General features: G+C 40.9%; 1 protein-coding gene across 1 annotated transcript; it reads right to left on the bottom strand.

The window, feature by feature from the left end:
• Positions 1–808: 808 nt before the first annotated feature.
• Positions 809–8,138, bottom strand: LOC107132934 (uncharacterized). The gene is made up of 2 exons (XM_015473497.3): positions 7,817–8,138; positions 809–1,703 (listed from the first exon to the last, which is right to left on the bottom strand). Exons 1-2 carry the CDS (start codon positions 7,927–7,929, stop codon positions 809–811), a joined length of 1,008 nt encoding a protein of 335 aa, XP_015328983.1. The 5' UTR covers positions 7,930–8,138.
• Between the last annotated feature and the right edge of the window lie 8,624 nt (positions 8,139–16,762).

Consider the following 16,762-nt stretch of genomic DNA (forward strand, 5'->3'; position numbering starts at 1 on the left):
TTTGTAATTTCTTGCCCCATTAGCAGGACTGCTTCTTCTAAAGCATTGACCTTATTTTCTATTTTCTTATCTATAATTTCCTGTGTAGTAAGAACTACGGAGACATTTTTGGACAGCTGATCAACAAATGATGCAGTATGCACTTCTTTTGACAGGGCAATAGCAGAAACCATAACTGAAGCAATTATGGCAATCAAGGCAGTTATTCCCACAATCAGAGCTGCAATGAATCTCTTAGGTCGAGAAATCAAGCCATTAAATTCATATAAAACTTTCAATGCATAATCATCAAACCATTGCCCCTCTAATTTTACAGGAATCTTCAAATATGGTGGTTGTTTTACAATCATCACAGCCTTATAATTATTATAATCATTCCTATCAACACAATTTGATATAAAAAATTCACACACACAACATTGTAAACAGTTTCTCCTTCAAAAACTTCCAAATCACTCTGATTTCTGTCCAACAAAAAGGCATAGGGAGAATGTACGCAGGCCTGTACAATATATCTTTGTTCATTTAAAGGTCTATGTAAAATCACAGGTGCTATAGCAGCCAATAGAACAGGCTCCATCGAAACTCACTGAAGGAGTTTCCATTGAAACTCCTTTTATCCATTTATAAGGGATAAATGAATCATTTCATATAGATCTAAAAGGTTTTTTAAAAATCAAGTTCAATCATTTATCCGAATGATACGAGCACCCCCATTTGGTCAGAAAATGTCTGGTGGCATCATTGGGAATAGGTAACCTTATGGCATACAAGCATTCTTTCCAATGAGGAAAGCCAGAAGTTCTGCTTATGCTTTCCCAGGCCTGCAGTCCTTGTTCATCAGAATCTGGAGGGGGAGTGCACAGCTTGGAAAGTCCTTTAAATGAGGGGCTGCCTGTTTTATGGCATCAAATAGTCTTTCTTGTGCCCCTGGCATCAGCGGCTGTAAAGACCAAAAGTCTCTCTTGCCTTCGCTTCTCAGAGGATCAGTAAGCATGCCTTTCAAGGAAATGCTAACACATCCATTCAGAACCAGAGCTGATCCTTGTAAAGAGGAAGGTATGGAAAAGCAAATAGGTGGATAAAAGGACACGCCTGAAAAATTGAAGGGAGGGCTGACCACTGTTTTAGCATTATCAGGATAGATGGAAGCCCTGCCCAAAAGATGAGTATCATTAACAAAAACACGAATGGGCTCATTCATCCAATCAACAGGCTGAAAAGAAGGTGGATTAGGCAAATAGGCCCAATGAACTTTTTCTGCACTGGAGGGCCTCAGCTGACAAGCCAACACAGCAAGTATAGCCATAAACATTACCATAGGCATGGCCTCATGTCCCCCCCTTTCTATTAATTCTTCAGCCTGCTGAGCAAGACGTTCCAGCTGGCCCCAAGTTGGCACTGTGCTGCAGGTACTTGTTTGAGTACGATGACAGCGATGAGGTGGAGCAGAATATGGCTGGACTCTATCAGCATGTCTCTCCTGAAATGCCAGGTGCCTGAAGCAATGTACTAGCAGTGAAGCCTGAGGTGAAGGGTCACTCGTCCTTCGGCTTCTCCTTGGATCCCTCAGGTCTGGACTCGATGAGCTTCTGGTCTCCCCATCTTTCCTTGGTCCCAGACCCCAGGACCCCAGGGATCTCAGTGACCTTGGGGGTCTTGTGATCCTGGAGGTCTCATGGGACTGGACATGTGGAATCAGTCTGTCAGGAATTCAAACAGGAGAAGTGGAATCCTGTGGAAACACACAAGCATACCCTGTCCCACAAGTTAACAGCACATCTGGCCCTTTCCACTCTCCGGTAAGGAAGTCTTTCCACTTAACCAGGGGCTGAGTTGTAGCCCCTTCAGGAATCCAGTGTCTCATCATTGCAGTCTGCCCCTGTGTGTCCACGTTTAAATGATTAATTACAAATAAAGCATGGTGTAGAATATGATGTGGAGAGGAATACTTAAATTCTCCCTGCCTTAATTTATCGATCTGATTTTTTAAAGTCTGGTGTGCCCTTTCCACTATGGCTTGGCCTTGGGGATTATAAGGTATTCCTGTTGAATGTACTATGGAAAGTTGTTGACAAAATCTCTTAAAAGCAGCAATCAATTACTTTAGTTAATGCATCTGCCAAAGCATTTCCTTCATGCAAAGGGCTGGGCAAGCCGGAATGAGCTCTAATATGTCCCACAAAATATTTCTTATCTCTATGTTTAATCTCCTTCTGTAAATCAGATAACAAGGAGAAGATGGTAGTTTTATTTTCCAGAATATTAGCAGTCTCAATATGAGAAAACAACCCTACAATATATCAGGAGTCAGTCAAAAGATTGAAGGTATGGTCTCTTAAATGTTGAAAAGCCCAAATAACTGCTTGTAACTCAGCCCTCTGGGCAGATGTCTCTTCAGTTACCTGAACATGGGATTTTCCATTAATAATTGTGACTGCTTTACCATTAGAGGAACCATCTGTGAAAACTAAAATTGCCCCTTCCAAAGGCTGAAAAGAAAATTTCTTTGGAAAAATCACTGGATGTATTTTCAAAAAATGCAAAAGGGGGCTTTAGAGCAAAAGAAACAAAATTTGACCCCTGAAATCTATCAGGGCAACTTGCCAATCATCACTATTTTATAAAAGAAATTGCAGTCGATCCTTATTGAATGGAATCACTATATTTGCTATTTCTTTTCCAAAAAGTTCCACACTTCTTTTTCTACCTTTTATAATTAATTATGCCACCAAGCTGGGATAAGACAAAACTATTTTTCTTGGGGTCACTGGTAGATGGAGCCATTCCAATGGGCCTTCTTCTTTTTTTTTTGTTTTTTTTTTTTTACTTTTTAACTTTACAACATTGTATTGGTTTTGCCATATATCAACATGAATCCACCACAGGTATACACGTGTTCCCCATCCTGAACTCTCCTCCCTCCTCCCTCCCCGTACCATCCCTCCAGGTCGTCCCAGTGCACCAGCCCCAAGCATCCAGTATCGTGCATTGAACCTGAACAGAAGACTCATTTCATATATGATATTATACATGTTTCAATGCCACTCTCCTAAATCATCCCACCCTCTCCCTCTCCCACAGAGCCTAAAAGACTGTTCTATACATCAGTGTCTCTTTTGCTATCTCCTACACAGGGTTATTGTTATCATCTTTCTAAATTCCCACAAGCTTCCTGTAGGTGTATGCTCTGTGTTGAGAATAATTAAAGCTCATCCTCTGGTAATACTAATCCTAATTAACTGATCATTTAAAGCGTCATCCACTTTAACAAGAGCTGACTCTGCCTCACTAGTCAATTTTTTCTTAGAACTGGGATTAGGATCGCCTTTTAAGCAATCAAACAGAGGCTTTAAATCTGCAGTAGTCAGTCTTAAATGTGGGCATATCCAATGAATATCCCCTAATAATTTCTGGAAAGCATTTAAAGTTAGTAAATGATCTCTCTGCAGCTGCAAAGGAGCATGACTCACAGTATGGGTATTTAATACCCTCCTTAAATAAGAAAAAGGAGGATTTACTGACCAACCTAGATAGCATATTCAAAAGGAGAGACATTACTTTGCCAACAAAGGTTCATCTAGTCAATGCTATGGTTTTTCCTGTGGTCATGTATGGATGTGAGAGTTGGACTGTGAAGAAGGCTGAGCACCGAAAAATTGATGCTTTTGAACTGTGGTGTTGGAGAAGACTCTTGAGAGTCCCTTGGTCTGCAAGGAGATCCAACCAGTCCATTCTGAAGGAGATCAGCCCTGGGATTTCTTTGGAAGGAATGATGCTAAAGCTGAAACTCGAGTACTTTGGCCACCTCATGAGAAGAGTTGACTCATTGGAAAAGACTCTGATGCTGGGAGGGATTGGGGGCAAGAGGAGAAGGGGATGACAGAGGATGAGATGGCTGGATGGCATCACTGACTCGATGGACGTGAGTCTGGGTGAACTCTGGGAGTTGGTGATGGACAGGGAGGCCTGGTGTGCTGTGATTCATGGGGTTGCAAAGAGTCGGACACGACTGAGCGACTGATCTGATCTGATCTGGAGCTATCTTTAAACCCCAGTTTTCCAAGACCTCAATCAATTCAGATAAGACTTGTTGCAACAAGGCTCTGTCCTTATGAGCAGCCCAAATATCATCCATATAATGTATTAAATACAGATCTTTATACTTTCCTCTAATATCTTGCACAGCTTGGTCTACAAATTTCTGACACAAGATGCGGCTATTTTTCATTCCCTGAGGCAAAACCTTCCATTGAAACCTTCTATCAGTTCTGTTCAGTTCAGTTCAGTCGCTCAGTCATGTCCGACTCTTTTCGCCCCTATGAATCACAGCACGCCAGGCCTCCCTGTCCATCACCAACTCCCGGAGTTCACTCAGACTCACGTCCATTGAGTCAGTGATGCCATCCAGCCATCTCATCCTCTGTCATCCTCTTTTCCTCCTGCCCTCAATCCCTCCCAGCATCAGAGTCTTTTCCAATGAGTCAACACTTCTCATGAGGTGGCCAAAGTACTGGAGTTTCAGCTTTAGCATCATTCCTTCCAAAGAAATCCCAGGGCTGATCTCCTTCAGAATGGACTGGTTGGATATCCTTGCAGTCCAAGGAACTCTCAAGAGTATTCTCCAAATTCAGGGAGACTGAAAGCAAACCGTTTACAATCCTGATCAGCCAGGGGGATGTTAAAGAAACAATCCTGTAGATCTACAGCTATCACATTATATTGAAAGGGCACAGGCACTGGGGAAGGGAGGCCCAGATGGAGGGCCCCCATGTCTTCCATAGTTGCGTTTATAGCTCTCAAATCTTATAACAATCTCCATTTTCCTGATTTTTTCTTAATAACAAAAATAGGAGTGTTCCAGGGGATATTAAAAGGCTCTATGTGCCTGGCTGCCAGTTGTTCCATAACTAAATCCTCAGCTGCCTTCAGCTTTTCAGCTGTTAAGGGCCATTGCTCCACCCATACCAGATCATCAGATTTCCAGGTAAGGGTCAGCAGCAAGAGCAACAGCCTCTAGGATAAATTTGAATATCCCAGACCTTCTCTATTCTCGTTAGGAACCACTCTAATAAAGAAACAATTTCCTGCTGATCTTTTCCAAGCCCCTTATCAGGATTATACCTCATTAGCAGCACTTGATTAGTAACCATTTCATCTGGGCTATATAAAAGCATTCCCATCTGAGATAATTTATCTCTCCCCCACAAAGAAAAAGGTAGTGAAGGAATCACATATGGACAAAAGGTGCCTTGTGCCCCCTTCTCATCTGACCATGTCAAAATTTTTGAGCTGTTAGCAACCGAAGGCACTGACCCTATTCCTACCAAGCTGGCACTGGTCAAGCGTGTCAGCCAGGAGGAGGGCCAATCTTTTCCAGCTATGTAAGAGACGTCTGCTCTAGTATCTAACAGCCCTGACATTTTATTTCTTTGAATTAAAAGATCTTTCAAAGGCCTTGAAGCTGTAATTTCCTGCACCTAAAAGGCTAGATCACTAGATCCAAATCTTCTGGGGCCCCTAGCTTGAGAAGACAAGGTTCTTCTTGTCTGATAATAAGGTAAAAGCAAAAGCTGTGCTATTCTTGACCTTTATTAATTTGCACAGTTTTGGTAGGTGGCAAGATCAAAACTTTAATTTCCCCAGTATAATCAGAATCTACTACACCAGGCATCACAGAAATTCCTTGAAGGGAAAGCGAGCTACGCCCCGGCATAAGTCCTACAATGCCCTCAGGTAGGGGGCCAGCCACTCCCATTGGAATCGGAGTAACCGGTACATCAGGGGTTAATATTGCTGCTGTGGCAGAACTGAGGTCCAGTCCCACGCTCCCTGGGGTTGCTCGGAGGAGTTCAGAGACGGGACAAAGGGAATAAAGGGATTCAACACAGCTGCCCTTATTGTTGTCTAGGGCCGGGGCTGCCCCTGCTGCCCATTTCCCTGAAACTGGGAAAAATTACTTCCCTGTACTTGGGGGGTGAGCATAGTCCCATCCTTATGGAATTTAGATCTACAGTCTTGTGCCCAATGATACCCCTTCTGGCATCGGGGGCAAGGTGTCTTTGGGGGTTTGGTATTAGTCTGTATTGCCACAGCTTGTTGTCCCTGCTTGGCAGGACATTGCCAGCAAAAATGCCCAATTTGGCCACAAGAGAAACACCTTTTATTTGTAAAGTCGTTTCCATTAGGATTAATCTTTTTTCTCATTCCCTGAATCACTTGGGCAGCTGTTTCTGCCTTCAAGGCTGCGGCTAAGACAACCCCCTGCATAAAGGAGGTTCCTACTTCCTGGCAGGTCTGTATGTAAGTCCAAAGACTTCCTTTACTTCTAACAGGTCTAAGCAAAGCCTGACAGAATTAGCGTTCTCATAAGCAAATTGTTTAATAACTATCTCTGCTGGCTCAGTACTCTTAATTGTTCTTTCTACAGCAGTTTTCAATCTGGCCACAAAATCTTCATATTTCCCATTGGGTCCCTGTTTGATATTACTCAGAGCGGATAATTTTCCATCTGAAGGGGGCAGAGGTTACCATGCCAAGACACCTATGGCCATAATCTGATTAAGTGCTTGTTTAGACACCTTGCTTGGGCTATGTGAGATTCGTATTCTCCATCTCCTTTTAATGCCGCAGATCCCACTGTCCTGAGCTGTGCATCATTAGAGGTTTTGTTTTCTGCTGACTGTAGTCTAGCCAACTTATCATACTATGCCAACCACAGGAGGTACTCTCCTCCAGGAAGGCAAGCCTTTGCAACCATTCTCCGATCATATGGTGTCATCCATCTCCCAGCCAAGGCATCTAGCAGAGTAAGTGTATAAGGGGAGGTAGACCCGTAATCATGACAGGCTTGTTTAAGCTCTTTCAGTAGCTTATATGGGATTGGTTCCCATTTTCCTTTTTCTTCATTATTCCCCTCCGTTTTGGTAAAAGCTACTGGAAAGGCCATAGAAAATTCCAAGTCTCCCGTTATTCCGCCTCCCTTCTAGCCTGGGTGAGGCCCCCCTGAGAGTGTTTATTCCAAGGAGCATGCTCTGCATATTGTGCACGCGTCTGCCTCAAAAGCTCTTTTGTTTCAGAAAAGTCTTCATCCTCCTTAGCCTCAGGCAATGCTCTGGGAGGCTTTGGGGGCAAACTGGGGAACTCCTGGGCCCTGGGAGGCACAAACGGAAGCAGCGGCGATGGCCTTAAATCAGAAAGTGGTGGATAAATATTTAAAGGTTTGTGTAGAGGGGGAGGGGGCTCGCTAGAGCGCCCGGCCGCAGCGACCTGCAAGTCCTTTCCTTCCTCAGGAGGTAAAGCACAGTCTCTCTCCTCTTCTTTATCAATGGCAGAAAACATGATCTGCACAGAAAGCGGAGACCCACCATTCATCGCTGCAGCCTCTCCCATAGGCTGTCTAACAGCCTCATGCCGGGGGTCCAGGAATCTCTAATCATATTCCACAGAGCAAAAGCATCTACAGGAAACTTTTCTGGCCCATGCAAAGTATAAAACAAATGTAACTGGTCTCCAACCTTAGTCCAGGTTTCTAGATATACGGTGCCCTCCTCAAGAAATCATGGGCATTGCTCTTGGACAAAAATTAGAAATTTAGACAGTCTTTCTGTTCTTACTTTAATGCCTCTATGGGCTAACATGTGAAGTGATATTTCAATAAACATCTGTCTATTCTTAGATGCAGAGAGACCCATTCTCCTAGAGAATATTCTTATTCCTTCTGTACCCTCCTCACCCTGCCTAAACTGCAGAGGGTTGCCTGCCACCCACAGGTAAAATCCTAACCGCCCCGCGTTACAATCATGAAGTTACTTACCCTTCAGATGTTTGATGTCCCTGTTCGGGCGCCACCTGCTGGAGTCCAGCCTGAAGGGATGGGCAGTGTCCGCGAGTAACGATGCAGCCTCTCTTAGTTTTTTTGGACTGCATGTTTATTTCAAGCGTTAGACTCTCTTTTATACTTTTACAAAAGCATTAGGTCAGAGGTTTGACATTTTCAATTTCCCCTCACCCAGATTTATTGTCTCCATAAATCATTGTTGCCCTTCAAGCAGAGTTTCTGCTTCAGCAGTTCTCTCAGAATTGTGTTTACTTTAACTCAGGATTACATTGTAACTCGTGCTTATGTCTAGGCTGCATACCACAAACCTCAGTTTATTTATCTTTCTAAATCCTGTTTGCCCCTAGTATTCTGAACTCACTATCTCTTAAAAAGGCTTCTAGCTATTAATATCTCTAAAATTCCTAATCTCTATAAGTTATAATAAAATATGCTAACATTACAACATTCCTTAAATCTTTAGCTTTTAACTATTTTTAATTATTCCTAAGCCCTAAAGTGGAGAGTGAAAAAGTTGGCTTAAACCTCAACATTCAGAAAACGAAGATCATGGCATCTGGTCTCATCACCTCATGGGAAATACATGGGGAAACAGTGTCAGACTTTATGTTTTCAGGCTCCAAAATCACTGCAGATGGTGACTGCAGCCATGAAATTAAAAAAAGCTAATTCCTTGGAAGGAAAGTTATGACCAAGCTAGATAGCATATTCAAAAGCAGAGACATTACTTTGCCAACAAAGGTCCATCTAGTCAAGGTTATGGTTTTTCCAGTGGTCATGTATGGATGTGAGAGTTGGACTGTGAAGAAGGCTGAGCACCAAAGAATTGATGCTTTTGAACTGTGGTGTTGGAGAAAACTTTTGAGAGTCCTTTGGACTGCAAGGAGATCCAACCAGTCCATTCTGAAGGAAATCAGCCCTGGGATTTCTTTGGAAGGAATGATGCTAAGGCTGAAACTCCAGTATTTTGGCCACCTCATGCTAAGAGTTGACTCATTGGAAAATACTCTGATGCTGGGAGGGATTGGGGGCAAGAGGAGAAGGGGATGACAGAGGATGAGATGGCTGGATGGCATCACTGACTCAATGGACATGAGTCTGAGTGAACTCTGGGAGTTGGTGATGGACAGGGAGGCCTGGCGTGCTGCAATTCATGGGGTCACAAAGAGTCAGATAGGACTGAGTGACTGAACTGAACTGATGGGACCAGATGCCTTGATCTTAGTTTTATGAATGTTGAGTTTTAAGTTAACTTTTCACTCTCCTCTCACTTTCATCAAGAGGCTCTTTAGTTCTTCTTCACTTTCCACCATAACAGTGGTGTTATCTGCATATCTAAGGTTATTGATTCCAGTTTGTGCTTTACCCAGCCTGGCATTTTGCATAATGTACTCTGCATATAAGTTAAATAAGCAGGGTGACAATATACAGCCTTGAAATACTTCTTTCCCTATTTGCAACCAATCTATTGTTCCATGTCCAGTTCTAACTGTTGTTTTTTGAGCTGCATACAGATTTCTCAGAAGACAGGTAAGGTGGTTTGGTATTCCTATCTCTTGAAGAATTTTCCACAATTTGCTGTGATCTACATAGTCAAAGGCTTTGGTGTAGTCAATAAAGCAGAAGTAGATGTTTTTCTGGAACTCTCTTATTTTTTGATCATCCAACGTATGTTGGCAATTTGATCTCTGGTTCCTTTGCCATTTCTAAATTCAGCTTGAATATCTGGGAGTTCATGCTTCATGTACTGTTAAGCCTGACTTGAAAAATTTTGAGCTTTACTTTGCTATTGTATGAGATGAGTGCAATTGTGTGATTGTTTGAGCATTCTTTGGCATTGCCTTTCTTTGGGATTGGAATGAAAACTGACCTTTTCCAGTCCTGTAGCCACTGCTGAGTTTTCCAAATTTGTTGGCATATTGAGTGCAGCACTTTCACAGCATCATCTTTTAGGATTTGAAATAGCTCAGCCGGAATTCCATCACCTCCACTAGCTTTGTTCGTAATGATGCTTCCTAAGGCCCACTTGACTTTCCATTCCAGGATGTCTGGATTGAGGTGAGTGATACACCATTTTGATTATTGGAGTCTTGAAAATCTTTCTTGTATAGTTCTTCTGTGTATGCTTGTCACATCTTAATATCTTCTGCTTCTGTTAGGTCCATACCATTTCTGTCCTTTATTGTACCCATCTTTGCATGAAATGTATCTTTGGTGTCTTTAATTTTATTGAAGAGATCTCTAGCCTTTCCTGTTCTATTGGTTTCCTCTATTCCTTTTCATCGATCACTGAGGAAGGCTTTCTTATCTCTCCTTACTATTCTTTGGAGCTCTGTGCTCAGATGGGTATATCTTTTCTTTTCTCCTTTGCCTTTAGCTTCACTTCTTTTCTCAGCTATTTGTAAGGCCTCTTCAGACAACCATTTTACCTTTTTGCATATCTTTTTCTAGAGGATGGTCTTGATCACTGCCTTCTGTACAATGTCATGAACCTCCATCCCTAGTCCTTCAGGTACTCTATCTTTCAGGTCTAACCCCTTGAATCTATTTGTCATGTCTACTGTATAATTGTAAGGCATTTGATTTAGATCATACCTGAATGGTGTAGTAGTTTTCCCCACTTTCTTCAACTTAAGTCTGAATTTGGCAATAAGCAATTCATGATCTGAGCCACAGTCACCTCCCAGTCTTGTTTTCAGTGACCACATAGAGTTTCTCCATCTTCAGCTGCAAAGAATGTAATCAATCTAATTTTGGTTTTGACCATCTCGTGATATCCATCTGTAAAGTTGTCTCTTGTGTTGGTGGAAGAGGGTGTTTGCTATGACCAGTGCATTCTCTTGACAAAACTCTGTTAGCCTTTGCCCTGCTTCATTTTGTACTCCAAGGCCAAACTTGCCTATTACTCTAGGTATCTCTTGACTTCCTACTTTTGGATTCTAGTCCCCTATAATGAAAAGGACATCTTTTTTTTTGGGTGTTAGTCCTATAAAATCTTGTAGGTCTTCATAGAGCAGTTCAACTTCAGCTTCTTCAGCATTCTTGGTTGGGGCATAGACTTGGATTACTGTGATATTGAATGGTTTGCCCTGGAAATGAACAGAGATTATTCCGTTGTTTTTGAGATTGAATCCAAGTACTGCATTTTGGACTCTTGCTGACTATGAGGACTACTCCATTTCTTCTAAGGGATTCTTGCCCACAGTAGTAGATATATTGGTCATCTGAGTTAAATTCACCCATTCCAGTCCATTTTGGTTCACTGATTCCTAAAATGTCTTCTTGCATTAGGACACCATTAATTCCTATCTGGATCTAAGCATAACCCTTGCTTTGATATCATATGCCCTAAATAAAAACCTGGGTTTGGGCAAACTGCAACTTTTCTTTGGTGACCCTAGCCCCTTTAAGGCTTAAATCTTTAGCAAATAAATGCTGTCTTCTTGTAATGAGGCTGGAGAAGGAGATTTGAAAAGCAAATCATTCACCTATTGAAACAAAATAGATCCTCTAGGAAACACCTTATCATCCAGATCAGCCTCTAGAATTTGCTAGAAATAAGGACTCAGTTAAACCGAAAGCATTACTGTCCTGGTGAATTATTTTTTCCCCCAAATACAGGTAAAATTTGGTTGGCTAGGGCTTATCTGCAGGTTCTGTGATAAAAAACCTTCCTGCCAATACAGGAGACACAAGTACAATCCCTGATCCTGGAAGATCCCACATGCAGCAAAGCAACTAAGTTCATGAGCCTCAACTATTGAACCTGTGCTCTAGAGTCTGTGAACCAAAACTACTGAACCCAGGTGCTACACACCCCTGAAGCCCATGCACTGTAGAGTCATCGTAGTGGTAAGTCCATGCACCACAACTAGAGAGTAGCCCATGCAGCAGTGAAGACCCAGCATGGACAAAAATAAATAATAAAATAAATGAATAAGATTATTTTAAAAAGTGTTGGCTAGCTTTATCAATAGAATTAATGAAAAATTTTACTTCCTAAAACCATTGCAGTTGAGATGTATTTCTGGTGGGAATGGATGTTGGTAAAGTATGAGGGTTAAGAACAATAGTTTATCAAGGGAAAACAATATTATTCATTGTTTCCAGATTCTGGACAAACACCCATCCTCAGACACTAAGTTTTCTCACTGGTAATGGGAGTCCTATCAGGGCAAGTAAAAGGGATAATGAGATCTTGAGCTTTGTAATTTTTTGGTATGAGATTTTTGCCTTGCAGGGCTTCTTTACACATATGTGTGTGTGTTTTCAGTCACTTTGTCTGACTCTTTGTGACTCTGTGGACTGTAGCCTGCTAAGCTCTTTTGTCCATAAGATTTTCCTAGCAAGAATACTAGAGTGGGTTGCCATTTCCTCCTTCAGAGGTCTTCCTGACCAAGGGATCCAACTCCCATCTTCTGTGTCTCCTTTCATTGGCAGGCAGATTCTTTACCACCGAGCCACCTGGGAAACCTCTTTGATTATAGGATATTGTTTAATTTTGGAAACAGATTTTGAGGCATCTACATAAATTTTGATGGGAGGTTCCTTCTGAATTTGCCAATATCAGTTGGAGATTTTTCCCATAAAATCTGTGGTGGTGGTACTGGGCATATACCTGGAGAAAATCACAATTGAAAAAGACACCTGTACACCAATGTTCATTACAGAACTATTTACTATAGCTAGGACATGGAAACAACTTAAATGTTTAACAACAGATGAATGGAAGAGAAGTTGTTGTACATATACACAATGGAATATTACTCAGCCATAAAAAGGAATGCATTTGAGTTATTTCTAGTGAGGTGTATGGACCTAGAGCCTGTTATACAGAGTGTAGTAACTCAGAAAGAAAAAAAAAAAACAAATATTGTATATTAACACATATGTATGGAATCTGGAAAAATGTTACTGATGGATGTATTTTCAGGGCAGGAATATAGATGCAGACATAGAGTACAGACTTTTGGACATAGCGGGGGAAGAAGAGTGTGGACAAATTGATAGAGTAGCACTGAAACATATACATTACCATATGTAAAATAGATAGCTAATGGTTAGTTGCTGTATAAGATAGAAAGTGCAACCTGTTACTCTGTGACAACCTAGAGGGATGGGATGGGGTGGGGAGTGGAAGGGAGATTCAAGAAGGAAGGAACAAATGTATACTTATGGTTGATTCACAGTGCTGTACAGCAGAAACCAACACAATATTGTAAAGTAATTATTCTCCAATTAAAACTAAAAATTACATATCTGAAAGGCAAAAGTAAAGGGTGACAGTTGATTCAATAGGGACAAATAATCAGTCTTTCCAGAATCAGCTCTAGTACTGTCATAAATAGAGCAAATAAGAGATGTCAAAGGGTCTACTTATCTAGATTGGTTGCTTTGATGACTATTGTCAAATTCTAGGATTATTTGTATTTTCTGGGAAGGATTCAACATGTTAATTATCTAAGAACTCTTGGCATAATAATGGGTAATGGCAGAAAAACTAAGGAGATGCAGATGTGTATATCTTAAAGGGTAGAAAACAAAACGGTATAGATTCAGAAACAAAAATCTTTTGAGGGTCAATATTGATCTCCATTAACTGAATGTTTTAGTACCCTGAGGCTGGGTCTGCTTTATAGTAGTGGCTTGAGAATCAAGGATGTAGATCCTGTATTAGTTATAATTGGAAGAAATCTACCTTCAATCTGGAGTAAAGTTTCTCCAAGCCAATTAGAAGAGAATTGGGAAGATCTCCCCTAGCGCTTTGGATCCCTATCATTGAGAATTGAGAAGACAATATTTGAAAGGCCAAAGACCATTTAGAGGTCTGAAGGTACCTAAAGTGCTTTGTTGTTGTTGTTCAGTAGCTTAGTTGCGTCTGACCCTGTGAGCCCATGGATTGCAACATGCCAGACTTCCCTTTCCTTCAGTCTCCCAGATCTCGCTCAAACTCATGTCCATTGAGTTGCTGATGCAATCCAACTATCTCATCCTGTGTTATATCCTTCTCCTCCTGCCTTCAATCTTTCCCACAATCAGGGTTGTTATTGTTTTTCTTTTCTAATGAGTCAGCTCTTCACATCAGGTGGCCAAAGGATTGGAGATTAAGCTTCAGCATCAGTCCTTCCAATGAATATTCAGGGTTGATTTCCTTAAGGATTGACTGGTTTGATCTTGCAGTCCGAGGGACTATCAAGAGTCTTCTCCAATCCCACAGTTTAAAAACATCAGTTCTTTGGCACTGAGCTTTCTTTATGGTCCAACTCTCACATCCATACATGACTACTAGAAAAACAAAACCACAGCTTTGACTATATAAAACTTTTCTGGCATATTAATGTCTCTGCTTTTTAATACACTGTCTAGGTTTGCCACAGTTTTTCTTCTGAGGAGGGAGCATCTTTTAATTTCATGGCTGCAGTAACCATCTGCAGTGATTTTGAAGCCCAAGAAAGAAAATCTCTCACTGTTTCCATTGTTTCCCTATCTATTTGCCATTAAGTGATGAGATCTAAGGCTATGGTCTTAGTTTTTTGAATGTTGAGTTTTAAGCCAGCATTTGTACTCTCCTCTTTCACTTTCATTAAGACGTTCTTTAGTTCCTCTTCATTTTCTGCCATAAGGGTGGTTCATTTCAGTTCAGTTCAGTTGTTCAGTCGTGTCTGACTCTTTGTGAACCCATGAACTGCAGCATGCCAGGCCCACTGTCCATCACCAACTCCCAGAGTTTACTCAAACTCATGTCCATTGAGTCGGTGATGCCATCCAACCATCTCATCCTCTGTCATCTCCTTCTCCTCCTGCCCTCAATCTTTCCTAGCATCAGGATCTTTTCAAATAAGTCAGCTCTTCGCATCAGGTGACCGAAGTACTCGAGTTTCAGCTTCAACATCAGTCCTTCCAATGAACACCCAGGACTGATCTCCTTTATGATGGACTGGTTGGATTTCCTTGCAGTCCAAGGGACTCTCAGAGTCTTCTCCAGTACCACAGTTCAAAAGCATCAATTCTTTGGTGCTCAGCCTTCTTTATAGTCCAACTCTCACCCATACTTGACTACTGGGAAAACCACAGCCTTGACTAGACAGACCTTTGTTGACAAAGTAATGTCTCTGCTTTTTAACATGCCACCTAGGTTGGTCATAAATTTCCTTCCAAGGAGTAAACCTCTTGTAATTTCATGGCTGAAGTCACCATCTGCAGTGATTTTGGAGCCCAGAAAAATAAAGTCAGCCACTGTTTCCCCATCTATTTGCCATGAAGTGTTGGGACTGGATGCCATGATCTTCGTTTTCTTAATGTTGAGCTTTAAGCCAACTTTTCTACTCTCCTCTCTCACTTTCATCAAGAGGCTCTTTAGTTCTTCTTCACTTTCTGCCATAAGGGTGGTGTCATCTGCATATCTGAGGTTATTGATATTTCTCCTGGCATACTTGACTTCAGCTTGTACTTCATTTTAAAGTGCTTAAATTTTAATAATCTTTTTTCTGGCTCTTAGCTCTTTCCAATAATAGGAAGCTAGATGGGTTTTAATTTCATTTAGGAGGCTTTATTTACTGAAGTTGAAGATTAAGATTTTGGTGGTCTTCCTTTTAAGTGAGCCTATCTAGAGTTTGAGAGAACAGACTTTCCAGATTAACTATATCTGGAGTAGACATTTTTCCAATTCCATGTTGATCTTTTTTGCCTAGAAGGGGGGAAAAGTCCTGGTTCAGCCCATTAATAAACATAGAGTTAAAAACTACTTGGGTGGAACCAAAATCTAATGAAAGACCAAATTTTCTTTAAAAACAACTTTAATCAGTCAGTTGTAGTACCTGAGGTCATGAACAGACTCATGAGATTTTTGTGTGCATGTCAGAATTTTATTCCAATCAACAGACTTTTAAGAAAGCCCAAAGAATTGCACATGAAGTCCCCTAACAATTCCCTGAGCCTGAACATTTAATAAGGTAGTGGACTCGCCTCCTGGTTTTAATTCTAGAGACCTCTCAGGATTTTCTCAATCAGCAATTTTCATCGAATTCCTTGGTCTGGCCTTCCCTAACAAACATGCAGACAGCTGATGTTAAGTCAGAGAAACCAGGTTGATAAGTTTGAATGATTAAATTAAATCCCTCAGTAGATATGTGTGATTCTTCTGTTACTTTTTGGGGAAATATTTGAGTATGGCTTACAGTTTACCTTTGTTCACAGAATATAAGAAATTAAGGGGTTTAACCTCAAAATTCTTAGAAGGCTTGATTTTAAAGGAACATGTTCTAGCAAGTTCAGAATAAATTGTTTGGAGAGAATTTCAGAGAAAAGGGGAAATTTGGCTAGACACTTAATATGAAGAAATTGAGGGTATAGAGCAGGTGTAGTCAGTATACAAGAAAGGAGGAAAAGGGTGCTGGATTTGATATTTGGCAATGAGGCACCAAGGGAGAGAAGTAAGATGGCACAGGAGTCAGAGCCTGAGACAAGAATCCATGAAAGTAGAACCCAAGGGTTATTTTTTATCTTTCTTTAATTATTTATTTTGCCTCAGTTAATCTTAAAATAATATTATAAGAGAAGTCATTTTAGAATCTTGATAGCATTTGGAAGCTTTAAAATATTAACTGAAATAGAAAATTTCTGGAAATTTTTGAACTATTATAATCCAATTCAGTTTAAGTTTGGGGATTTCAAAAATTCCATAATGGCCATTGATAGTCTAAATTTCCTTTGATCAGATTGAACCATTTAGTTTGCTTTCAAAATAAATGAGCAAGGACTGTGATTTTTAGACATAAAATCAGCCAGATCATCTGTTAGTAGAGCACCATCAAAACACTTAAATAATGAGATCCCATTCCTTAGAAGTTCTTTCACTCTGAATTAAACAACAATTCTCAAACAGCTCAATTCAGCTTGCTTGTATCAAATCTAATACCAGAC

This window comes from Bos taurus, chromosome 11 (assembly GCF_002263795.3).
Source record: "Bos taurus isolate L1 Dominette 01449 registration number 42190680 breed Hereford chromosome 11, ARS-UCD2.0, whole genome shotgun sequence".
Taxonomy (NCBI): Eukaryota; Metazoa; Chordata; class Mammalia; order Artiodactyla; family Bovidae; genus Bos; species Bos taurus.

Bases quoted from the DNA above. Each gene is read 5' to 3' on its own strand.
- LOC107132934 (XM_015473497.3), bottom strand. From the start codon at position 7,929: ATGCAGTCCAAAAAAACTAAGAGAGGCTGCATCGTTACTCGCGGACAC. The intron at 1,704-7,816 runs GTAAGTAACTTC...AATTCCTGACAG, and splicing joins GGACATCAAACATCTGAAGG to ACTGATTCCACATGTCCAGT.